The sequence below is a fragment of the Lycorma delicatula genome, chromosome 12, assembly GCF_047948215.1.
Source record: "Lycorma delicatula isolate Av1 chromosome 12, ASM4794821v1, whole genome shotgun sequence".
Lineage (NCBI taxonomy): Eukaryota > Metazoa > Arthropoda > Insecta > Hemiptera > Fulgoridae > Lycorma > Lycorma delicatula.
Window position 1 is genome coordinate 29,088,068 of NC_134466.1, and position 26,725 is coordinate 29,114,792.

Sequence of the window (26,725 nt, forward strand, 5' to 3'; positions counted from 1 at the left end):
GTACAATACAAATAAAAACTGCTACGTTAATTTACTCTTCAAGGCTTATTCAAATAAATCGAATCCACCCGTAAATTCCTAAAAAGGTCAGGGGATCTTTACCCGAAACAGGAACATCCTGAAACTAGAACAAGGTTCCCGTCAGTTCCCATACATAAGAAAAAACATTTTTTTTATAGAAACCATTTATATTTATTTTTTCCGACTTGAGCTCAGCTTATGTATGGAAACTTATGGGACGCCCATCTTGCGGCAAGGATTGATTATGGTGATTAATGGTTTAAAACCCTCATCACTAAAAACGTTATCAGATAAGCATCGATAAAGATTTCACTGATACTTGAATATGTCCCGGTGGACAAATCCGATAGCATTTTTAGCTTTTCCCTAATTCTTCGGAAATCGTCTTTCTATCAGTTAAGCCTTCTTACTGTGAAAACGGTTCATGAAAGTATTGATCCCGAACTTGAAGCGATCCGATTCAATAGTTTTTTCTCGTGAAATTGTAATATTTATCGGATCGATTTTGTACCGTAAATCGGATAATAGTAGTTTTTAAGTGAAAGAACTCAAATTAAACCCTAATATTAGAGTCCTGCTAGCCACAGGTAACAGGAAGTGCAACCACACGCCCCAAAACATTACTAGCAGTATTGTTGCACGAATACATTTCCTCACACCACTAAACAGAAAACACCAAATCTCTAGAAATAGAAGCGACTCATCATTGAACAAATGATTTTGAATTTACCAACTAAAATACGTGTATAAATACCGCAATAATGTTTTTCATCTAGATACAAAACAAAAAACCATCTAGATAATAAGTTGTGTTAGAAAGATTAACCAATCACTCAGACCTCTACTGCAGGATAATCATGTTAAAAATTAAATATTTACAATTCATCCGGTGAATATTTTATTTTTAATCGCTAATATAAAATGTTCCAGTCCTTTTAAAATAGTGATAACTGAAGGTGATGCCGGCCTCCGTGGCGCGAGTGGTAGCGTCTCGGCCTTTTATCCGGAGATCCCGGGTTCGAATCCCGGTCAGGCATGACATTTTTGCAAGCTAACAAAATTATTATTCATCTCACCCTGTGAAGTAATACCTAACGGTGATCTCGGACGTTTAAAAAAAAAAGAAAAAACTGATGGTCATACATGAAAATTTCTTTTTGTTCTTAATATACTTAACAGAATTCATATACGGTCAAAATAAACGATTCAATCAGTAATTATTATCGAGTAATATTTTTAACGTTACACTTTATCCAGAGAAAATACAGTCTTATCACTTCAGATATATGATGAAGCTCGTTACATTGAACGAGAAGCAGACGTAATATACATGTAATTGCATACATGCATCTACACGGGTTCATTAAATCCTATGCCGGATGTTAAAAATATAACCCCTGTTGGAATAATAATGTAAACGAACAAGTTTACAACCGGTTTAACATGCCGGAATATGATAATTTACGAGTAGGAGTGCCTATGTTTGTATCGCACACACAATATTAACTGTAGTAGAATTGACTATAAAAATTTCTACCTAAATTCTCAAAAAAATAAAACAAATTTTATTACTTAAAAAAAAAAAAATAATAATTTTATATATACATATATATATATATATATATACACACACACACACACACAGAGTGATTCAGGAGAAAAGAGAAACAATTTGAAACTGGTTCTAAAGCTTGAAAACGAAAAAGTACATACAAATATATGTCCGAAAACGCTTTATCTAGTTACAGATAGAGAAAAATTTCAAATTTCAATTCCCCCGATAAAATGAGGTGATACTGAAATTTTTAAACTTGAAGTATAATAACTTTGTTAAATAAATATTAAATGCGTAAATTTTATTATCAAAACATTACAGAATTTAATTTTGTCAAAATTGATGTAAAAAAGTAAAAAAAAATCAATTTTTATTATTAAAAACAAAATAGTATTAAACTCAACAGAAAACTGTTATGAATTTATAAAAATTAAAAACAGTTGTTTTTAGTACGGTAAATTTAGAACTTTGAAAAATTAGGTTGGTAACATTAACTCTCAGCTTCGAAATTAATTTGAATACTACTACTTATTGTTGCCATAAAATTGTGGTTTCGTATTAATAATAAATGTTAGGCGGTTTAGTTGTTTTTGAGATAATTTTGATTCTGTTTAATTATTTTTGAGAATCAAGTTACGTAGTGATTTTGCGTTGTACTTTAAACTGTAACAACTAGATTTCGATCGAATCTGAATTTAAAAAAAAATGAAATTCCGTTTCGACTTTATTTTCTTGTATTCTTTTTATTTTACTTTCACGTAAAATGAACGAACTTAAATTCCCGGTGAATAAAAAATTACAACGATGCAGATAATAATCAGTAATATGTAAGATCTCATGGAAAAAAGAATTAACAGATTTGGAAAAACCGGGAAAAGAAAACCGGCATATTATTTCATTCAAAAGTGTGAATAAAGAACAACAATTGCGTGTTAAATATCCAGAAAGAGTAAGGAAACATAAATAGAAAAAATCTGTCGGATGCATTCTCGTATTTCTTTCAGCACATCCAGAAAGAACACGAATCGTGAACAACCTGTCACGTAGGTTAGATTATTTCGACATGAACGCAATGAGAAGGATCATAAAGCAGTTTCATAAGAAACATAAATAAAGTAATAATTATATGATAAAATAATAAGTTTGTAACGCGCGCTTAATAATAATAATAATAATTAAAGTATCGCGCGCACATTATACTCGCTTAAGTTTTAATTTTGAAAATTAACTAATTCAAATATAAATAATTTTTTTAAGTTTGTAATACTATTTTACACGTGAAATTACTATAAATATTTACAATTAGTGTACATAATTATAGTATAATAAATTATTAGTACAATGTATAGTACTAGAAAAATTAAAACAGATCCATATGTTATATTAAAAGGATAGTGGAATGTCGCTGGAGCAGGTTCCTTCCGTTGGATCACTAGTACGCTTTAAACTACGTGGACACCAGTACACACACAGTACACCAAAGAATTCAAAACTGTGAAAAAAAAATACTACCTAATAGTACATAGATCATACTATAAGACAAATAATTCATTCAACTATGAATAGGACAATAATACTTCCTTCGAGACAGCAGGTGCATATTCCCATTCACAATCACATAGGAGATCGGGATATTTTTACCCAAAATCAGACTGGCAAATTACCGATTAATAATTTTGTATTGACCAATCTGAACAATGTGCAAACTAAAAAAAAATTGTTTTACTCTTACAAATTAGAGTCGCTCGATTATAAGTTTGAGATTCCTGAAAGAAGTAACTCATTCATTTTCAGAAAAATCGAATTGGTTCGGGCTTCCTAAAGAAATAGCCTCGTACATCCCGTAGAACTATGAAACAAGTAAAACGTCTGACTTTAATTATAAACTGTTCATCAAAGACTTCCACCCGGATTCCTTTACATATAGAAATAGAAAATCTCCATTTAAATTTTTAAATTTAATATCGAAAACTCATATGAACTTTAGTTGAATTATTAATCCGTGATACAACATTTTATCTACGACGATCGGTAATAAAGATTATACAAAATTTTGTATTTTTTTTTTCTTTTTTAATGATGGAACAAACTACATTAACAGTAAATATCCATGTTTTACTTAAATCAAAATGTTTTAAATCGCTCTTGATGTACCTAACTGATATGTGAAAAAGGAAAATAAAAAAAACAGGATTTGCCATTAGTAAAAATCACCATCTAAATAAAAATTCGGTTCGGTTTCTCATAAAAATCTTGTGTAAATTTTTTAAGTATTCCTGTAATAAAAAACGAAAAAACAATCCGAGTTGAAAGTGAAAAGTTAAATACGGCCTAAACCATTCGTTATTAAAGTGGGCGATAACGCCTCCTTGTGAGCGCTGGAGGCCTTCAGGTTGGGGGGGTAGAAGTGCCATGGAAAATTGAGGACGTTCAGGCGGTCTAGGAAGGCGATGGCTGATTAAAAAAAAAAAAACGGCAAAAATTATGTATGGCTACCAAAACTTTTGGCTGCAAAAGCCAGTCCCACAAATGTACCCTGGATTATGGTCGATTGTTCAACGATTTCTGATAGCACTTCCATCGTTGTATTTTTTTCAACGTGAATTTAGTGCTGTAGCAACATTGCTAACCAAAAAGAGAAATCGGCTGAATGTTACCGAACGCGGCGACTTACGGTTGCTTTTAAGTAAATTCGAGCCTCATAGATATTAACAAACAAAGCACATTCGTATTAATATAAGTGTAATTTTTCAACTAAAAAGCTTTCTTTTAATTATTGTATTGTTACATTGAATATGCAATTTTTAAGAAAGGGAAATTTAGGTGGAATAAAAAAATGTATTTGTTACTTACAAAGGAGATTTAATAAAAAGCTATTACTTACATAATTGTTAAAGAATATGCTCAAAATGCCCACCCCTCGCGGTTATACACGCACTCTTTTCAGCATATTAGCAGAAACCTTTTTAAGAGTTGCATTGGAAATATTCGTGATTAACTCTGTAATATTGACTAAGTTCATCAATAGTGTGAGGATTATTTTTGAAGGCCTCGGACTTAATATAGCCCCACAAAAATTAGTCAGGAGATGTGAGGTCTGCGGAACTTGGAGGCCATAAACCCTTGCTTATTATTCGATCAAAGAACTCTTGCAGAAAATCCACGGTTTCTCGAGACGTGTGGCATGTAGCGCCGTCTTGCTGAAACCAACAATACCGTTCTTGAGGTTCCAGGAGGAACACAAGTTGGCGCACAATATTCCTGTATACTTCATTTACTGTCTGTTCGAAGAATATGGATCCGATTATACGATGAACCCACCGGGTTGGTCTAGTGGTTAACGCGTCTTCCCAAATCAGCTGATTTCGAAGTCGAGAGTTCCAGCGTTCAAGTCCTAGTAAAGCCAGTTATTTTTACACGGATTTGAATACTAGATCGTGGATAACGGTGTTCTTTGGTGGTTGGGTTTCAATTAACCACACATCTCAGGAATGGTCGAACTGAGAATGTACAAGACTACACTTTATTTACATTCATACATATCATCCTCATTCATCCTCTGAAGAATTATCTAAACGGTAGTTACCGGAGGCTAAACGGGAAAAAGAAAGACTATACGATGACCGGATATCGCACACCACATACCAATTTTTTCAAGATGCCAAGAATTGTCTTGTAAAGCGTTAGGATTTTCAACCGCCCAATTTCGACAGTTTTGACTGTTCACATAACCATCGAGATGGATCCAAGCTTCATCACTAAAGAACACCGTGTTTAAAAATTCGATTCCGTTATCGTTTACGAGAGACCTAAACCAACGGCAATATTGCAATCGCCTGTTTAAACCTGGAGCCTGAAGCTCTTGGACTAATCGTACGCGATACGGATACAATTTCAATTTTTCAGCGGCTTTCTGAACACTCGAATATGACAAACCGACTTGCGTTGAAAGTTTTCGTAAACTTTTCCGTGGAGAATTGAGCGATCTTGTTTTCACATTCTCTAAAACGTCATCTGTCAAGCGAGTCGGTCGACCACTACGTTTCTATCGCAAACAATCGAAATCTGTTTGCTAGCCTAGAAATTGACATTTTTTCTGGCGGAGAAATACCGACAAATTTAATTTGAAATGATTCTTTTACACTCGCGTACGATTTCGTAGCAAAATATTGTTCAAGAATGAAAACTCGTTGTTCTATGGTAAAAGACATTCTGTTCGTAACACGACCGGAAACGGCACAAAAGTTTAGACAGCTCTAGGAGAATCAACCCACACTGCCGTATCTATACCGGTTGAGTAGCGCTACCAACTTCGTACCACAAAACAAAATTTCCCTTTCTTAGAAAAAAATTACCAGACATTAACAATTGGGTAACAGAACTAAAAAATCAACCTGTATAACTACATAGATACAATTGTAGTATTTTTGCAGGCAGTTTAAATAAAAATACTTCCAAATACGATGAAATAAGCGTTAATTGCTCTCATTTAAAATGTAAGTTTCAACCCAGAAATAGGAGACGCCACGTTTAAAAATAATAATCGCAACTGCTGTTTTCAAGAGCGCATTTTAAAAATAGCAATGCAATTATTATTTTTAACAGACGGTAAGTTTAAAAATTTTGGGGTCGCTAGAAAATGTTTGATTCTCAATGTGGGCGGTGAGTGAAAAAGTTTGAGAATCAATGGTCTAAACTAATTATACCTCACAATTGACCAGTTACTACACCTTATAATACATGCCTTTTGTATAGGGTAGGTTACTTTCTGTAGTGTTTTTTGACATACTTATTTTAAATACATATTTAACTGTTTTATCAATCAAAATAAAACTTAGAATTTTATTTTTGCATTATGTTAAAAATAATTAAAATTTTTTGAAAAGCTAAAAACAGTTATTTTCGATATTTTGCAAGGGGGTAAATTTTTTGTTAAATGTTAAGATAAGCATACACACGATATAAAGTAGAGTTATGTTTGCAAAATTTTGAGAAAATTGATTTCAAAAAAATATCTACCCGGTCCACTGGAGATAATGGCCCCAAAGTTACCAACAATACAATATACTTAAGTCTGTACAAAATTTTATCAAAATCAGTTTATCAGGTCAAAAGTTATTCAGCTTCAAACATGTCAACACACATACATATGAATATTACCCTTTTTTTGGGGGGGGGGAGTGTTCCTGGGTCATGAAACGTCAAGAAATACAAAAGAATCCCATACCCCATTTTTTGGCATACCTCTAGAGCTATGATGCCAGGAAATTACAAAAAGCGTAATAAACAAACTGTGAATGATCGAGTAAAACACACGAACACAATATATATAAAATGATTGGATCAAAGAAATACATTTAATTTAATAATATATATATAAAAAGAAATACAGTAGAAAAAAGGGCACAAAACAATAGTTTTGTTATCTACCAAAAGACTGTAAAAGCAGCAGAATATTTCATTTTATTTCAGACAAGAGATAAGATTTATCTTAGAATTTTAAAGTTTTAATTAATTTTTCATAAACATAATTATTCAATGAAGGTCATAAATAAGTAAAAGCTGCAAGTGAAAAAATGTTTAAGTTAATTAATTTTAATAAAACTTGCTTAAAATATAAGAAATGTCCTTCTTAGAGCAGACATACATTAAGAATAGAGGACAAAAGAACAAGCTTTTTGGTAAATGTAGTAGTGAATATAGGCCAAATATAATAATAATTAAAAAAGGTGAACGTTTAAGAATGTAATGTAGGTGCAATATTGGTGATTACAAGTCAATGGTAGGCGTTAAAAGGCTTGCCGTATAATTATTATAATATTTAATGTAGGTTATAAGCATTAGAGAAATATAATAGAAAAGCAAATAAAATAGCCTTCATACTTATTTAAAAATTCATTTGTATCATTAACTTCAATTGTTTTTTTTTTTAATGAAATAGTTTATCGACTTCATAATGAACTCTATTATTACCATTTACAAATTAAGGTCACTTTAAAAAGTATAAATTAAAATTTGTAAAATATTACAAAATATACATATAAATTAATTTATTTAAAATCAATATATATTTGAATAACGAACAATTTTATTCATATATTAAAAAAATATACGCTGATGAGTTGAAGGAGGATGTATATAATTTATTGTATCACAGTAGAATGGGATCAATATTAATTTGTTATATTACACTATGTCCCAGACATTTTTATGGCTGCGGTATTATTTAAGGTGCACAAGTTACAAAAGGCCTCAATTAATATTCCTTTTAAATTACTATGTTGGTAATCCCTGCGGTGAACAGAATGAATGTGTTACTTGGTGCTAAGTTGTACAGGTTAATATCTCTTCCATTTCATTGGATTTGCATGCTGATATGTAACCGTATGTTTGATTTACTGAAGAAAACAATTTTCACTCCTTACTTTTTCTGGTAAACTTGGTATGATTGCCTTATTACTCTTAAGGATGGCTGTGTAGCTTTTGTAGTGAGTGACCTGCAACTACCAATGACTACTACTTGTAGATCACAGACGACTGTTATCGGTTATGTATTTAATATAATAACAATTTAACAAACACAGAGACATAAATTTAACAAGCAAAAATAGACGTTACCCGAGGAAACCCTAATTTAAAAATGTTCTTTTCTATTAATGAAGGACATTCGGATTCATAATATAAAATTCAGATTCGGTCCTGGAATACTGTAAAAACGTTTTTGTTGAGTAATGATGTTAGCCGCTAATCTTGGAGCGCATTTATTTTTATTTTGATAAAACTTTATAACAATAGAAATAGTATTTGTAAAATGTGATAGCGACTAGTTTGTCTTGATACAATATTTGAAATGATGAAAATATTACCTACAGCAAGACGGATTCTGATTGAAATTAGGAAAACAGTTACTAGATGTTGCCGATCTCCATGGCGGAGTGGTAGCGGTCTCGGCCTTCCATCTGGAGGTTCCAGGTTCAAATCCTGGTCAGGCATGGTATTCTTCATATGCCAAAAAATTGCATTTCCATAACCCGTGCACAAGCTTCAAGTTTATGCGGCAATAACAGAAAAAAAATTATTTATACGCTGTGTATTATCAAATGAATGTGAATTGCAAGCGGTAAAAAAAAAGTACAAGAAGTTGTTGGATATTTTTACTTATGAAAAACGGATGCAGAGAGTGAAATGGATGGATAAATGAGAGATGAGGAAGTATAAAAAATAAGACAGAAGAAGATTGATGAAAATAATAAAAAAAAGGAAAAGCATCTTTGATTAGAACACATCCTATGTAAACATTATCTTCAAGAAAGGATCATAAAATGAAAATTGAACAAAAGAAAATATATATTAGGAAAAAAAGATATTCAGGATCAAGAAAAATTAATGCCATCAGATTGTAACCTGTTAAGGCATATTCAACCAAAGAAGAAATCACAAAATTTTAATGTGGGACATCTCAACGAAAGAGGAAGGCCTTGTGGCGCTTCAGGTCATCACAACCTCCACCGTTCCTAGCCCTAATGGGCTTTAACAGGATTTAATGTGGGACAATATAATCATACAATTCATGAGAAATATAACAGTATACTTTTATTTGGAAGTAAATATTTTGGTAATAGTAAGTACTTGAAACCGGCCAATAACAAAAAACATCCCTGCAGGCATAACTGGATTTTAAAAAACATGACAGGTACACTGGAAATGAGGGACAAACACATTGTTTGTGTACAAAATATATATCATACAAAGATATTTTACAAATTTTAATAAACAATTAGCAAATTTTTTACTAACAGCAGAATATAATTATTTATAAAAATTAATTTTTCCATGAACGTTTTGTTTTTTCTTCCATAGAGATCTCGGCTTCATCAGAACATTTTATGTGGAGATTAAATAAAAATATTCAAAGAATAAAGGGGTATTTTATCAACTCGGTCACTGATGAAAAATAGTAGTGATTGATATTTTAATTTAATTTCAACTAATGATGAAGAGATCTCTGTAGAAGTCCTAAACATGGAAGAAAAAACTGAGAAATTAGATAGAAAAGTTAATTTCCATAAATAATTTTTAACGAATATATGCAGTGCAAAGGTTCGGTAACTCTGAAGAAATGCACCTACTAGGCCATAACTAACAAGATAATAGCTATTTCTTTCATTTTTTGGCATCAAAATAATCAATTAAATTAAATCTGTTGGAACAGATGAGAAAATGCTACAAAATTTAACATTATTAAATGCTACACTTTCAAAATAATATAATTTCTCACTCCAAAGGAAAAAAATCTAATGTGGACACATTACGTCTTTCTTGTATGCCCATTAAATTAAACACACACACTTTTTTTTTAAATGAGAAGAACATACAATTTTATTTCATTAATAACTTATAATATTTCTCCATTTTTTTTTTTTTTTTTTGTTATTGAAGAGGTTTTTTGCAATGAGAGGTTAATAATTATTAATAAACCAATATATTTAAATTAAAAAAAGAAGTTAAAAAAAAGGAGATGAAGTCCGATTCAAACCGATGCGCCTTCCCCTAAGATCCAAATATTTCATTATTTAAAATTTTACTAGCTAACACAATAAAAACAAGTACCACTTATGATATATTGTTGAAAAGCTCTAAACGAGGGCTTATTACTGCAGTTAAAAAAAAGTTCAAAATTCAATTTTAGAGGATTTTGGGCATTTTTGGTTGAGTCGATTGCAATCAAAAGGGGAACTGCACAAACAACTACATGTTACAAAAGCCTTAAATCCAAAATTTCAACATTCTACGGGTAATCGTTTTTGAGTTATGGGACATACGTATATATATATATACCACGGCAAAACTAGTCAAAACGGATTCAGGAATGGTCAAAATGGATATTTCCGTTGAAATCTGAAAAACCGAAATTTTTTGCGATTACAATACTTCCTTGTATAAATTTTTTTCTACGATACACTACAGTACAAAAGCTATGTACGTAAAATATTAATTCTTTTCTAGTTCAATCTAGAATCTAGATGACAATTGTTTTATTATTTAGATTCTAGATGATAAAAAAATTATTGGTAGGTAATGTTGTGTCCTACAAGGAAAGGAACTGTACAATACCCCACAATAACTCTCAGTAAACAATTAGGCCTTGGATATCAGCTAGTAGTAACAATGGAAAGGTCAAACCATTATTCAGGCTGATTTCCTGAGATTTATACAAGCCATTAAAAAAAAGGAACATTTCGTTAAATATTGGTTTAGTCGTTACATCAGGCTAAAAGAAAATTTTGAAAAAAATATTTTAATATACTCGTATTATATTATAGATTAGTTGATAAAATTATACGATAATTTTAATACGTACAGCATAAATATGTAAACAGAAAATACATTAAAAAAAAAAACCATAAAATGTAAGTTTTAAAATTAAATTATTAACAACAATTGTAATCTGCGAAGGATTGATCAAAGTTTGAATGTTAAAGCAGACTGGGAATTCTCAGCCCGACCAAACGCTCGTTAGCAAATAGATTATCCATACGGAACGTATATCTTCCGTAATGGTAGTACCAGGATCCTGGAATGAGAAGCTAACGAGGATGTTTGTGAATGATTCTACATTCACCTATAATGAATATATAAAAATAATAATAAAGAATTTACTTTTCACTTACGTCTTCCGGTGGAAAATCGTAACATTCCGAAATTTTTTCATATAACTCCTTCACATTAGAAAATCCAGAAATAAGTCCGGTCGGGCTGCCTTGCGCTTGTTGACAATGAAAAACTAATTTCTGCTTTTGAGATTGCTCAGCCATAGTTACTTCACCATTAGATTTTGGAATATTACCGTTGCTATGTCTTTTTAAAGAATTACTGTCGTTGTTAGACAAATTATCTTGACTATTTTGCTGTCCGTTTGTATCGATTTCTTCTTTTTTAGCACTTTTCCTAGAAATAGAAAATAATGGCATTTTTTGCTTCTGTATAATAAAAATAAATTATCCAATTTTCACAGTTTTCTTTGTTAAAACAAAACGATATGACTAATGAATAAACAACGATCTAGAAGTACCATGATAAGAAAAATTAGATAAGGTAGTAAATATGATAAAAGTACTAGATATCACAAACAGCTTGTATACCGTACCGCTCAAGTTTCTCACCTGCACTGCAGTTAAGTATACAATAAACTTTTACACGCTTGCATAACAAGTGAGTGGAATGGTTAAAAACACATATTTTACAACACTATTCACATTTTAATAATAAAAACACTTAAGAAACAAAACACAGCAGTTTTTATTAAACAAAAGTATAAATTACGCAACCATGTCTTATAAATAAAATATTATTTTCATTAACACAAACACCCGTTACCGTGTCACACGTTTGGTGCGACAACATGCAGAACACAGCATCGTCGTTGCATCTGACAGTTGTTCTGTAGCTACTATTAGAGAGCGCTACTATTTCAAGTCAAGTGCAAACCTAACACAATGCCATTTTCTAGACAGCCTATAAATTAGTGGCATATTACCTAAAGTAATTGAATAAATTACGATCTTATACTAATTATGTAATTTGTTATTAGTAAATAATATTGGAGAGCAATCAGTTGTTAACAATGAGTTAATAACATTTTAATTGGAAAAGAAAAAAACCATTCATGTGAACAAACTTCAGAGTTCACTACCTAGCGGCACTAATTGGAACTTATACTACCTGTAATCTAAATACAGTACATAAACCTAATTTTGTGAATCTGATGAATAATTTTAAAATTATAATATCTTAACCCTTCTGAAGACTATATTATATTTATTCATTATACTTTTCAGTGCCTAGCTTTTTTTTATTTTCCGAATTATGTTGAAATCAAGGGCGTATCCAGCTCAAAACAGAAGGAAGGGGGCAAGCTTTCTGAATTTAACTTCTTTCATCGTGGAAGGGTAGTCCACGAGGGGGATTTTATGTAATAATACACAGTAACAAATGTAAAAATAAAATATTTATTAAAAAAAAAAAAATTAATTCTGTAACAATAGTTTGCGAGAATTACATGCAAATTGTCTAAGTGCTCCTTTAACTAATTGCTCCTTGGTGGCGAAAATCCATTGTCGGTAAATGTTTAACATAGCTAACCCATTTTACAAGTTTTCAATGGTGCTTATTAGCCATGTTTTAATTTGACGAATGTAACTAAATAAACGCTCGACAGTACTTCTTGAGCAGGGCTGTTAAAACAATATCAGAAGTGCTTTTCCATTCATCGGGAAAAACGATTTTTTTTTAAACCTCAATTATGTTTGGCGCTTACTGTACTTTATTCCACATTTTGAACCACAAATTGGTCTTTGAGTTGTGAATCAACTGCTTCGATGCGTAAATTTCATATGTCAATAAATATGCCTTCATCCAGATTTTTGGCTCCGAGAAGTAATCATATGTGCTGGAAAAATAATTGAGGACAGTACTTTATTTTTTCTATTAATCTTCGTCAAGACTGGTGAAGTTGGTTGTCCACTGAAACGTCCTCCATGAACGATTTTGCAGATACCATTGCAATCTGATGTCCCACGTACTGCACATGAGCTTTGAAATAATCATGTTAACAACACACAATATTTTCAGAAAGCACCTTTGAATTGTCTTGAATAAGCTAGCCATGGTAAATGTGTCCAGCTACGGGAGATTAAATTCCCTCTTGAGGTGTTTGGCATCTGCCGCAAAATCATAGTTCTTCAAAGGTACACAGATATTTTCCAAGAGATATTTTTTCTTATGAACTGGCATAATGCTCATCAGGCAGACAAATTTTCCAACATCATCATCAATTTCACTTTCACTGTGTTCCATATTGGACGAACTGTACATGATGAATGTTCATCCAGTGATGAACATTGGATGAACTGTAGGAGGCCCCATAGTCGTTTTTGAACCTGAGGGTGGTTGAACTTCCTTGTTCACATCCTCATCACTGCTGCTGGTATATTTTCATTTTAAATTCACTGGAAAAAAATTTATTTTGATCAAACATTGATGTGGATATGGCATCTTATTGCATTGGCTTGACAAGAAAGGTTTTAACTGACATTTTTGTCAAAATTAAGTTTTATAGGTATGACTATACAAATTTATCTTTATTCAAAAACATGACTCTTATCATTATAACATTAAAAACTTATTTTTGAATCAACAGAAAGTTTGTCAGATATAGACATTTTTCAAAATCCCTGTTTTGGACTCAGGCGTCCCAAAACGTATATTTCCATAACGATTTTAAATTTGTCACAAGGTAATTATATGTTTTGCTTTCTTTACTGACGAATAAACTCTATTTTATGTTGGAATATCTAAAAGAATCCCTAATGGCATAACACTTGCAAGTATAGAAAGATAACCAAAAAACGAAGAATAACAAATTTTAAGTTAATACTTTTAAAGCAAGAGTTGCACTTATGTAAATTTATGGTACATGCATTGCAAGTTAAATAAAACCATGTAATAAATGTCACAGTAGGCTACTTACCAAAAAATGTTTTAATATCCATTTATTATATAGTAAAGTGAATGGCAGCTGGCTGGCACAAAAAACAAACTTTACAGTTGTAAAAAATTGCATAAAATTGGCTGGAAAAGCCCTTGCAATTGTTTTTTGGGATGGAAAGGTGTATTACTCATCAACTTTCTCATAAATATTGTACTGTGAATACTCCATACTATTGTCAGCTCTTTTTCAAAGTGAAAGCCATCTACAAGAAAAAAAGGCACCGTCAGCCAATCAGAGATGTAATTTTCCTTCATTACACACCAACGCCTCACACAACTATCAACGCTTGGGATAAACTGGACAAAATTTACTGGAAACCTTAAAACATGTCCTGAACAATCCAGATTTATCTTCCTGGGAATTCCTTTTGTTTGGGCCATTGATTCTAGAGTGACAATAGAGTAGAGGAGTTTATGCACAAGTGGTTAGTGATCTATCATGCAAGCTTTTTATGAGGAAGGGATCAGAAACTCCACACGAGGAAAATGTGTAAAACTTCAGAGAGACTACGTAGAAAAGCAAACAATTTATTTTGTATTTTTATTCTGTAGTAATAAATAATAAAAACAAAAATCTAGTTTAAATTGACTGGCTTACTAATAATAATAAAGACAATGTTATCAGCAGTGTAAACAAATAATTCCCAATCTTTTCAAATATGTATAGATGTATGGATCTCCTCAGATATACCTTCTTCACATTTTTATGTTATGAAACAATAAAAATTTCAACATGACTTTTTTTAATTTTGTATCAGACAGAACATCCTAAAAAGTCATGTATGTATGACTGTATCATTTTTCTTTCACCACTCTTTTTATATAAAATAATCCATAAAGTAGAAGATGCAAATTCACTTGAATCTTGTCTTACATTTTATTATCCCAACAGATTTGTAAGAAATGTTAATTAAATATTTTTGTTAACTTTTTGTGTAATTTTACAGTGAAGATGTATTAACAACTTTTAAATGTATTATTGCTATTCTAAATTACTACTGGTTGCATTTACTTTAATTATCAATTAGCACATTTTTAATCCCATCTCATCACCATTATTATCAGGGTTTTAAATGTTTGTATTTTACAACTTTTTTGTTTTCTCATTTGTCTGTTTAGAATTGCCTTACACAGTGGTTGTTCTTCCTATAGACAAAAAGGAAAGAAGTGCAAAATAGGTTCATATAATTTGTTTTTAATAAATAAAGTTAGGAGGTTTTATGGTAGTCATAGAAAGGAAACAATATTAAACTGTATATTTTATTTCACAAGACTGACTTATATTAGAAAACGTGTCACTATAAAATCAGTCACTACATTATGTTTTTTCTTGAGCAGAACTTCAGCTTACTGATGAAACTTTTTGGAAGTAAATCCAATAGTCACATGGTTTCTCCCCTCTCATAATATTATTGTTGTTACCAACTTATAAACGGAAAAATATGACTTGTTAGCATAAACAATCAGCAGACTACTCAAAATGTATTTTTGACTGCAGATAATTATGATGAAAATGCACAAAACACAATATAACATGATTTAAAACAAGGAAAAGGGATCAGAATTATGGAAGTAGAGATATTGTTATTGAGATCCAAGCAAGTTGGACAGAATCTAAAATAAAATAAATTTAAAAAAGTAATATATTTATTGCTTACATACATACATAATATATATATACATTTACGTAAATAAAATAAAATAAACCTAAACCTAACCTACTTTAGAATGTAACTGACATAACCATCCTTCTACTCTTGATGATTCAAATTTACAAAGAACAGAGAACATTTGTCCACCAAGTCTATTAGCTAACCACCTATTTTTAATAACAGCTACTTTAAGGCAATCACAGTTGAATTTAGCATCTAAATTTGTATGAACTGCTCGTCCCATACCTTCTATCACTAACAGATCAACAACTCTCATTTGTTTAGCTAATTCTCCATTAAGTCGACTGAAAACAAACAAGTAAATATTAATTATATGACTTTATTTTAAAAAAATTTTCATAAAATAATAATAATAAGAGGGTAGAATGGAGTTCCATGGTGATTAGGCGTGTTTCTTTTAACTCCGTGCTAGTGTTCGTTTTTACGTTCTTTCGGTTTACTGTGCTTGTTTTTGTTTGTTATTGTTTTTTGCTGGATTGGTTTGAGTTCAGTTTTCTGCTTTTGTTCCCGTTTTTATTGTTTTATTAATTTAATTATACTTTATTTACATCTGATTGTTTACCATAGCAACGTAGGTTAACAGTGACTATTTCTGTTTCTGTTCTTTATATTTTGTTGTGTTGGGTGTTATTTATTATTTACTTATATTTATTATGGATTATATTATACATATATATACATTTTCTGCCATTTTACATCAAATTTAGTTGGTAAAACTATATATTTGCATGGTTTGTTTACAACAATTGTTTGTTATTTCTTTATTGTTGGCGTTGGAAGATTATCCTGTTCGTTTTTTCTGATGTCCAATTTTGAGGATCCAAAAAGTGAAGAGGACTGCCGTCCAGTTTTGAGGGGAGCGGGGAGGCCGTTGCGGGGTTGCAGACCTCGCAAATGTTCGTCTGGTGACTCTGATGGTGTTCATCTGGTGATTCAGTGGAGGCACTGGTTTACCTTCTAGGAAGGGTCACCACTCAAGCCCGTTGAAGGTAATATCGGAGGATACCAGTCGGAAGACGCGTTGTAAGCGGAAGGATGATAGGGTTACTCAGTTGGAAACCCGCCGGATTGCTGTAGTGGAGTACGCTGGTTCAGACTCTTCTTTGGGGGGTGACAGTCCCGATCTCACAGACCGTTGTGTAGTTCAAATGGAAGAGTGTTTTGTGGTGGGAGGCAAATCTAGCCTTAAGCGACAGAAATCGCTGACTCCGCCGGCAATGTCCTCGCATGCCATCAAGCGGAGATCGTGTCCAGATGATGGTAGTTCTATGACTGACTGCTGAGTCCGGTGGTGATTCAGGTCCTGATCTCCAGAACTGTGGGACCCAGGAGGAGTGCCCGGAGCTGCTAACCACGGGATTTGCAACTGTCCTGGAAGATCTATGTTCCTGAGCTGAGCTGTTGGATTCTCTCGTCAAACCGTGTTCTGAGGTTAAGCAGGATGTTAAGTCAACGTCTCCGGCCCTGGTTGGCTTGGTGCAGCGGGTTAGGCTGATTATTTCAACTGGTTGGCTGAATGAACTACCTCGAAAGACCGCACAGACGGAGGGGTCTGAGAATCAGAGGTTATGTAGCGGTTGTAGAGCAGGTTATTCCTGCTCTACAACCGAATCACTCAAAAAGAATTTCAGACACTCAAAAGAATCAGCTCTGATGATATCATCAGGAAACTGGAGGAGGGCGTTGATGACAATGAGGTTCCTATACTTGTTGCCAAACACTGTGGTGAGGAAGGTCTCAAGATGGTAAAAATGGCTGATACATCATTCACAGACAAGGAAGGATGAGAAGTTGTATTAATACATGATTTACGACCAATTTCAGCTAAGCGGACGAGTAGGACTTATCGGATGGCGCCAAGAGTCAGAAGATTGGAGGACAAGTCTGAGATTAAGAGTGGACTATTATTGGTTGACAGTCTAGGGGCCAAGGATGTATTCAGTGGTGAGGAAATAGATGTGGGAGGTACTATCTACATGATAGTAATGAACTCAGAGGATGTAGATGGGATGATAGCCGACTGCTTCAGGGGCATCAAAAAACTAAGAGATATGGGAGTGGAAGCTCCTTTTGTGTCTCCAGCTGGTAGAACTGGAGCCGTCTTGAAAAGATTGCTTGAGTGTGATGGTAGAGGGCTGGTAAGGAGCAGATGTTATACATCTATGAGTCTACTGGAGAGCGAAAGGCTACTCGACAGGGTGAGCCGTCACGTACAAAGTCGATCAGAGCTGAAGGGCGGAGCTTTGCTGAACTGTTCAAATGTGTAAAGGAAGGAGACAATAGTGTGGTTGAAGTGCTATCAGTTAGGAAATGGAACGCCAATGAAGTACAAATACGTGTCAAGGCAAAACAAGCGAGTCTGTTAGAGCAGTCCATCAGGCAACATGTTGATGGGGTTGCAGTCACAGAGGTCGGTCGACGAACTCGCCCTGCATACTATTATATAAAAGATTTAGAGCATGACACGACAGCTGCTGAGGTGGTCAAGTCGGTGGCGGCATATGCTGGCTGCATGGAGGCAGATTTGAGTTACATCCTTGCGGCCGGCTTATGGAGGATCGCAGAATGCAATGATAATGGTGCCTGGGTTTGTGGCGCGTAGGTTATAAGTTTAGAGTATACAGATAGGCTGGATTAATTGCAGTGTGCCGGAGGGAGGAAACATTGAGGTGTTTCAAGTGTGGGGAGAATGGCCATATGGCTGCGAAGTGCGGAGGGCCAGACCGGTCTAGACTATGTTTTAGATGTAATGGAAAGGGCCATAAGAGCAGTGGATGTCAGCAGCGGCCAGTTAATACAGAGGGGGTGATTGTGCTCAAAACGAAAGAAGAACTGATGGCGGCCGGTGAAGAAGCGGCTGACATGGATAAGAGGTGGCTAATAGCTCATTGTCTACGGCTCGCTGAAGACAAAGTGAAAGTGGTTGTTATGGCTAGAAGACGCAGACTGCATCCATTGTGTTTTAGAGTGGGACACGATAGTCTACCTTAGTCCAGCCGCAAAGTATTTAGGTGTGTGGCTGGACAAGAACCGATCCTTTACTATACATGTTGAGGAGGCGGCGAGAAAGGGCGAAAATATGGTGAAGGCGCTCAGCAACATGATGAGAAATAAGGGCGGTCCTCAGACAGGTAAGAGGAAACTGTTGGCCAGTGTGTACTCTTCGGTGGTGTTATATGGAGTTCCTGTATGGCTGGGAGCGTTGTCGAGGGCCAGGAACGTGAGGCGTTTGGTTATGCAACAACATAGGCTAAACATACATGTCATCGCAGGGTATCGTACGATCGGCTGAGGCGGCTTTGGTTATAGCTGGAGTACCGCCCATAGACTTACAAGCGCAAATGAGAGCTTCAATAGTGAATGGAGGGGACAGAAAGGAGGCAATTGATGGCGAGATTCGGACAAAGGAAGGTGGACCTATGGGCTCACCCTTGAGACATCAAGAACTGGGTGGAGCGAAAGCATTGTAACACAGGCTACGAATTCACCCAGTTCCTGTCTGGACATGGATGTTTTCGGAACTACCTGTACAGGATGGGCAGATGCCATACAATTCGCTGTCACGATTGCGGCGGACTGGATACAGCAGAGCATGTAGTGTTTTTTTGCCCTAGATGGCGCAACTTCCGCGTAGTGCTCGAGGATCAGGGTGTGGAGGGGGCCAACAATATAATCAAGGTAATGCTCAGCAATAGCAACAAGTGGGGTGTGTGTATTGGCCTTCTCGTATCACATCAATGATAAGAGAGAAGGCCAATGAAGAGAGGCGACGGCAGGCTGAGTAGATGTGAATCTATGGAGACTTGGGAGTTTGATGACGGGTGATCTAGGGAGGCCAGCTTCTGGGGGTGGGCGGCAGGGGCTCCTTGGAGTCGTCGCTCGTCGATCACCCCCTGGGGATGCCTTCCGGTTACACAGATTCGGATAGTAGAGTGCCTGGGTGATCATGCAGGGTCTGTTCATACCATATGGCTTAGATCCAGCCCCTGCATGATAGGAGGGGAGGTTTTTTAGCGGGTGAGAGCCCCGCACTGCCATCAGTGCGGGCCTGACGGCGGCTGGCAGAGCTTTTTCCTCCCCAATGGAAAGAAAGAAAAAAATAATAATAATAATAAAGTATGAAAGTGGTGAATAGCAACTTTGACAGGTGACCCCTTGCCAGAAACATGAAGACAGATATATCCAACCATGTATATTTGAATGCATTCTTAGTTTAAAATGGGTGCTGTTGTTATAGATCATACGTGATATGATCAAGGTTATAATGCTGTTGCATACGGAAATAAAAATGATTTACCCCTCTATTGAGATTGACTACACAGACTCTCTATAGTTTACACGAATGGCTCTAAAAACATTAATTCTGTTGGTTGTGCTCTTGTGGTTGGCAACAGAACATACATGTTTGGCCTTACCAGTACCATCCGTGTTTTCATTGCGAAGCTGTTACTTTTAATAAGGCCTTAAATATAATTAGCCCAAAATTTTGACACGTAGTTGTCTGTTCAGATTCCATGAGTAATTTACAGGCGATTAGTGACATGTACTCCAGACGCCCTGTTGTCTGTGGCATACAGTCTGTTATATCTGAAAAAACTCAGCATAACACAACTATGAGCTTCTGCTGGACCCCAGCTATATTGGAATTTCAGACAATGAATGCGCTGAGAGTATTATGACTGTGCTGTTAGTTCTCTGGTTATCTAGCAAAAGAGGCTTGTTTCCAGTCTTCTTTCGCTAATCATGTTGTTCCCAATGATCTTGTCTGTTTTCAAGAGGGTGATCTGTGATGAGTGGCAAATTGAATGGAATGCTACCATCAACAATGAACTTCATCCTGTTAAGAATACTGTATCAATGTGGAGCACCTAATGCAGGAATAGACGTCGAGAGGAGGCTATTTGCTATTTGAATATAGGAGACATTAGGCTCATACATGGACATCTCATGACTTGACTGATGCACTGGATTGTATTCCCTGCAACTGCCAACTGACTGTATACCACAACCTTGCGGACTGTGTCTGTTATGTGGCACTGCATCAGAAGTTTAAACTAGGGGCTAATTTCCAAAATATGTTAGGACACAATGAGATGACATTATCGAATGTTTTACAATTTCTTAGGGCCCTCAGTTTATATTCAAATATTTGGTTTTTACTATAGTTGGTTAACCTATTTATACCATTTATTTTGCTTTTAGAATACGGAATAGGCGTTTTAGATCAGTCTAATTTATAAATCAATTTTTAATTGCTTATAATAGTAATATTGTCTGGGTGCTGATAACAAGCATGGCGCAAATCATTGTGGGTCAAAAAAAAGATTCCAACTACATACATACTTTATTCTTTTTTTTTTACTACCATTTTCACAGACAAAAGTAATAATTTAACAGCAACAATCAAGGTTACACATATTTGTCAATAATAAAACAAAATAAAGTTTGGTGAAGCTAAACAATTTCAATTTTAAATATTTTTACTTTGTATACATTTTGAAAACTAGTTTATTAGTTTTACTGCATGGGATTTATAAGATAAGTTTTACTTTCCCTATGTCATTTATAAAAGTGGGAAAGTACTGGTACTGCATTTGTAAAAAAGATGATCTATAAGATTTATTGCTTTCTTGTGGTCTAGGGATCTCAAGAAGATGAGGGTATTTGAAAAAAGAATTCCATATCTATCTGTGTGTGTGTGTGTGTGTGTGTGTGTGTGTGTGTGTGTGTATATATATATATATATATATATATATGCATAACCTCCAATATTGCTTTGTACTTCAGCACCAGAATAAATGAGGGAATTTGAAAAAAGTTCCATATATGTTTGTTTATATATAAGCATCTCCACCTACATTACGTTATATTTCTGCACTAAGTATTAACACTCTTAGCGCCATGTGTATCAATCTGATACATTTTTAGCAATGTCAAAATGGCCACGTGTATAATTTTGATGCACACGTAATGGTCTTAATAAATAAATAAAAAAATGTCTGGCCTGTGGTGAAGTTTTACTGATTTAGGCGTGGCGCTAACTTGGAAAGTCGAGAGTTACAGCGTTCAAGTCCTAGTTCAAGCCAGTTATTTTTACATGGATTTGAATACTAGATCATGGATACCGGTGTTCTTTGGTGGTTGGGTTTCAATTAACCACACATCTCAGGAATGGTCGAACTGAGAATGTACAAGACTACACTTCATTTACACTCATACATATCATCCTCATTCATCCTCTGAAGAATTATCTAAATGGTAGTTACCGGAGGCTAAACAGGAAAAAGAGAGAGAGAGAGAGGTGTGGCGCTAACAGTTATTTTTACATGGATTTGAATACTAGATCATGGATACCGGTGTTCTTTGGTGGTTGGGTTTCAATTAACCACATATCTCAGCAATGGTCGAACTGAGAATGTACAAGACTACACTTCATTTACACTCATACATATCATCCTCATTCATCCTCTGAAGTATTATCTAAACGGTAGTTACCGGAGGCTAAACAGGAAAAAAAGAAAGAAAAGAAAAGCTAAGTGTTAAAAAAAAATTCTGAAAGGTTATGGTTTTTGCACAGCCACCAGATGGGAAACAGTTCCCTGGACAAAACTATTAGCAGAGCTGCTTCCATCAAACCACACAAATACCGAAGACATAGAATTCAGAGGTACCTGCATTCTTAATGGAATCCAATAGTTATCTAGCAAAAACCACTGTAGAGAAAAGATGAAGGATAAGGAAAAGGAATGGATGGTGATAAAAAAATGATCTCATCACAAAGGGATGAAATGATATGTGAAAAATAATGCATCTATTCTTAGGAACTTAATCAAAAATAACCAGATTTAGAAGTCAACATATGCCATTACACCAAATGACCAGTACTAATTCTGATATTACTTTTTAAGTACCTTAAATCTAAACAGGGACCAGCCTGAGCTGTTTCCATTGCAATTAATTCACCAATAGTAACAGCTTTTTCAATAACGGGACACACAGATGAGGCTTGTCTCAATATAACAAGCAATTCTGAATAAGTAACATCATTCAAAGCTGGAGCAGAATTTGCACACAGTATCACCTGTAAAATAAAAAATACATAAAATAAACTTAAGTAACAAATTTAATGACAAAGATACATGATATGATAGTAGGTAATTATAAAGCTGGTGTTATTTCTGGCAAGTTTTGTTATTTTATTTTGGCTGTTTTTTTATAATAATATTGTGTTTATATTTCATAATGTAAGAGAATTTTAACATCCATTTTTGTATATTTGCAGTATTCCAGATAAATAAGTATACAAGTTGTTGATGATGGTGGTTTTCTAGTATATAATTGAGATAGCTGCCAAAAGTTGATTCTACATTGCTACGGGTGGCTTTTAAGTATAATGATTTTGATATCATCATAGGAAATGAGTACGTTTATCTGTAAAATACTGTGTTTCTCTACCTACAATAATAAATTTGTTATAACATTTTATAATTGGGGAAAGTCTATGTTACATGCTATTTACACTTAGATAAATTCATAAACACTAGGGTTTATCACTGAAAATATCTATCAACAATTAAGTATACTGATAATATGCGGGATCAAGTAGCACAGCATCTGTAGTGTATGTAATATCTGCAGGCGGGTCAGTAGTGTGTGTGGCATCCCCTCCACTGCTCTTAACATCATTCAGTGACCTCTCCTCATACCAGCAGCTGAAGTAGTATATTCCAAAAGTCATATCCATTAATTTGCAATAACTTGCACCGTATCCAATTATGATGTTACTATTATAGTAACAAGATATATTTTGGTAATTTTTATTACAAAAAAAAAATTATTTATGACTAATATTTTGTTCAAAGTGTATACAAAGTAAATTTACTTATTTATTTTTTGAAAGTATATGTTTTTTTTCAAGTACATTAAAACCAAAGTTTTGCTATAACTAAACAATGATGTAATACAAAAGTATATGAAATGAGTTGTTCATTTATTATAGGCTATAAAGTTATGATTTTCTTTGACGTGGTATAGTTATTTATGAAAATTATTTTTAAATAGCATGTACGCATTAACTCTATATCAATCAGTAGCAAGTGTTCTGTATACCTGGTTATAGGAGTGAGGTAGAGGAGACAAGTAGAGGCAGCTTGTAGGGAGGACCCGCCTTTAGATTTTACACACAGTAAAATGTATAATTAGAAATGCTACTGCTATGAAGAGGCATTTATGATCTGCACATTCAGAAAAGAAATGGTTTACTTACCTAACTTAATAAAATATAAAATTTATTTAGATATCAGTCTATTAAGAAATGATGCTCACCTTAGTTCCTCTTTGTATAAGTTCTCTGGCAAATGGTAATATACCAAGAATGATATCAACACCACTATTATCAACAAATATTGCAGCACAATGATGTGGAGGACCCTTCATTCGATCTAACCAATCATCCAGACAGTCAACTAACCATGGACGATCTAAAACCAAACAGAAACAATGAAAATCATGGGCGAGCTATCAAAAACACAAATACAACTTCATATAGATATAAATATATATATTCAAGGAAAAAGTATAAAAGCAAATGCCATGTTCTTTAATAAAAATTAATCAAATAATTCTGTTTCATTATAATTTTTTAAATGTTTATAATAATTCTTGAACCCATGTGCACTTATTTCCAAAATTCAGTTTTATTTTTTGTATATACAGGTTGTGTATACAAATTAATTTATATGGAGGCTATTCAGAAAGTAATTTCCAATTCTTATTAAAAAGAGACCAACTTACAAAAAAAAGCAATTTATTATATACATCTTATAGCTACTTTGCTACATCATAATTGCCATTCAAATTAAGGCACTTGTCATATCTGCAAACACGTTTTTGAATACCCTTGTCATAAAACTCTGCCACCTGTGAGTTAAGCCAAATATGGGATTAACATCGTCACTAAACTGGAGTATCACGGTTTTTATCTCCTCGTCATTTTCAAAATGCTGTGTCATTAAGCATTTCTTCATTTTTGAGAAAAAGTGATAATCACTGGGAGCTAAATTAGGGCTGTGTGGAGGATGGTTAAACAACTTCTATTTGAAACTGTTGATTTGGCATTGAGTGCGTACTGCGGATTTTTCATTAAGAAAAATTATGCCTGAACTCAGCATACTGCGTCGTTTGTTTTTTATAGCCTTCCTCAATTTCTTCAATGTCTTACAATAAGATTCAGCATAAATTGTGCCTCTTTCAATAAACTCAACCAACATCACACCTTTACAATTCCAAAAAACTGATGCCATCAGCTTTTTTGGAAATGTTTGATGGGCCTTCATGGGTTTTCGAGAACTGGTGTCCCCCACTGCATCGATTGAGCTTTTATTTTTATGTTAATAAATTTAATCCATATCTCATTGCCTGTTACGATATGGTCAAGGATTTTTTCCTTATTGTATGTTAATAGTGAAGAAAGATTAGTGCTGACCCCATCCTCTTTGTGTGTTTGTCAGAAAGAGCATATGCACTCAGCAAGCAACCCAGTGGGTTGGTCTAGTGGTGAACACGTCTTCCCAAATCAGCTAATTTGGAAGTCGAGAGTTCCAGAATACAAGTCCTAGTACAGTTACTTTTATACAGATTTGAATAATAGATCTTGGATACCAGTGTTCTTTGGTGGTTGGGTTTCGATTAACCACATATTTCAGAAATGGTCAAACTGACACTGTACAAGACAATCATACATATCATCCTCATTCATCCTCTGCAGTAATACCTGAACGGTAACTCATGGAGGCTAAACAGGAAAAAGAAAGAAAGGCACCCAGCGAGCACAAAATTTTTAGAAGCCTAACCTACCAGTTAAGATTTCATGTAAGGGAAACATTTGAATAATTTTGTTATTGTGAATCAACAATTTTCTTGAATTTTCACATCGACACTTGCAACAAGTTCATCTGTACAATTGAGGGTCAACCACTTCTTTCACTGTCGTGAATTTTTGTTCAACCTTCCCATATCTTTCATTGTCTTACTGCACTGTCACACATTATATTCCCTCCATAAATTATAAAAAGTTTACAATGAATTTTGACAGCTGAAAAGTTTTCTGCGTGAAGGAAATGGACGGCATACACTTCACAGTCGACAGGATTTTCTACACCAGCAGCCATTTTGAGCAAGAGCCATCTTTACAGGAACAAACAAGCAAGTGGTATTTCCAATAACAATATTAGAGCCACACTGAACCAAGCTAATCAACTGTGCAAAGATAGAATCACTAACCCCCCATTCCTTCGTAGAATATAAAGGACTAGAAATTAATTGACAAATAGCCCTCGAATAAGGCTGTACAATTAATTTCCAAATTTATTATTATTAGGATTTTTAATTTTTGTATCAGTGAAAGAAGATCTAATGATTTATGTAAGTGCTACTTCCCAACATGAATATGTTACTGTATATGATTTTTAGAATTATAAGTATGAAAATTATACTAATTCCAACTAGGTTTTTATTTAATTTTTCAAATTTTCAAACATAATATCTCAATAAATAGCTGATTTTTGTTGCGTAAATTTTACTGTCTTTAGACTTTTCTGAAGATTAATTTTATTTTTTCTTCTTTTCCTTTCATTGAATTATAACCCTTTTAAAAATCTATACTTTTTGATTAAGAAAAAACATTTTAAAATAAATAAAAACAATATTAACATATAATTTTATTTTTACATCAATGTTTAAGTTATTACTAGAGTTATAAGAGAGCTAGAGTAGAAGTCTGGCTTTCTGAATCATTGACAAAATTAAATAAATAAATTTTTATTAAATTAAATTTTTCAATTCAATTTTTTTTTGTCATCACACAAAACATTTTATTGTTGTTAAATTTATTAATAACATAAACAGTATTTAAATATAAACACTATAT

General features: G+C 33.7%; 2 protein-coding genes across 5 annotated transcripts in view; both read right to left on the reverse strand.

Moving 5' to 3' along the window:
• The window catches only part of kermit (PDZ domain-containing protein GIPC-like protein kermit), an 88,089-nt gene extending 76,071 nt beyond the window's left edge, over nt 1-12,018 (reverse strand). Inside the window, exons 1-2 of one of the 2 annotated variants that reach the window (XM_075379862.1) lie at nt 11,740-12,017; nt 11,248-11,524 (exon numbers count right to left, since the gene is read on the reverse strand). In XM_075379862.1, the coding sequence (XP_075235977.1) occupies nt 11,248-11,391 (144 nt within the window). In that variant the 5' untranslated portion in view covers nt 11,392-11,524; nt 11,740-12,017. Of the gene's footprint in view, nt 1-11,247 lie in introns of both variants that reach the window. The other variant, XM_075379860.1, reaches the window with a different exon arrangement.
• Nucleotides 12,019-15,750: 3,732 nt separating this feature from the next.
• Nucleotides 15,751-26,725, reverse strand: part of LOC142332868 (4'-phosphopantetheine phosphatase-like) — a 54,147-nt gene continuing 43,172 nt past the window's right edge. For 2 of the 3 annotated variants that reach the window (XM_075379546.1, XM_075379545.1), the window contains exons 13-15: nt 24,124-24,278; nt 22,710-22,879; nt 15,751-16,082 (exon numbers count right to left, since the gene is read on the reverse strand). In XM_075379546.1, coding sequence (XP_075235661.1) covers nt 15,839-16,082; nt 22,710-22,879; nt 24,124-24,278 — 569 coding nt within the window. In that variant the 3' untranslated portion in view covers nt 15,751-15,838. The remainder of the gene's footprint in view (nt 16,083-22,709; nt 22,880-24,123; nt 24,279-26,725) is intronic. The other variant, XM_075379547.1, reaches the window with a different exon arrangement.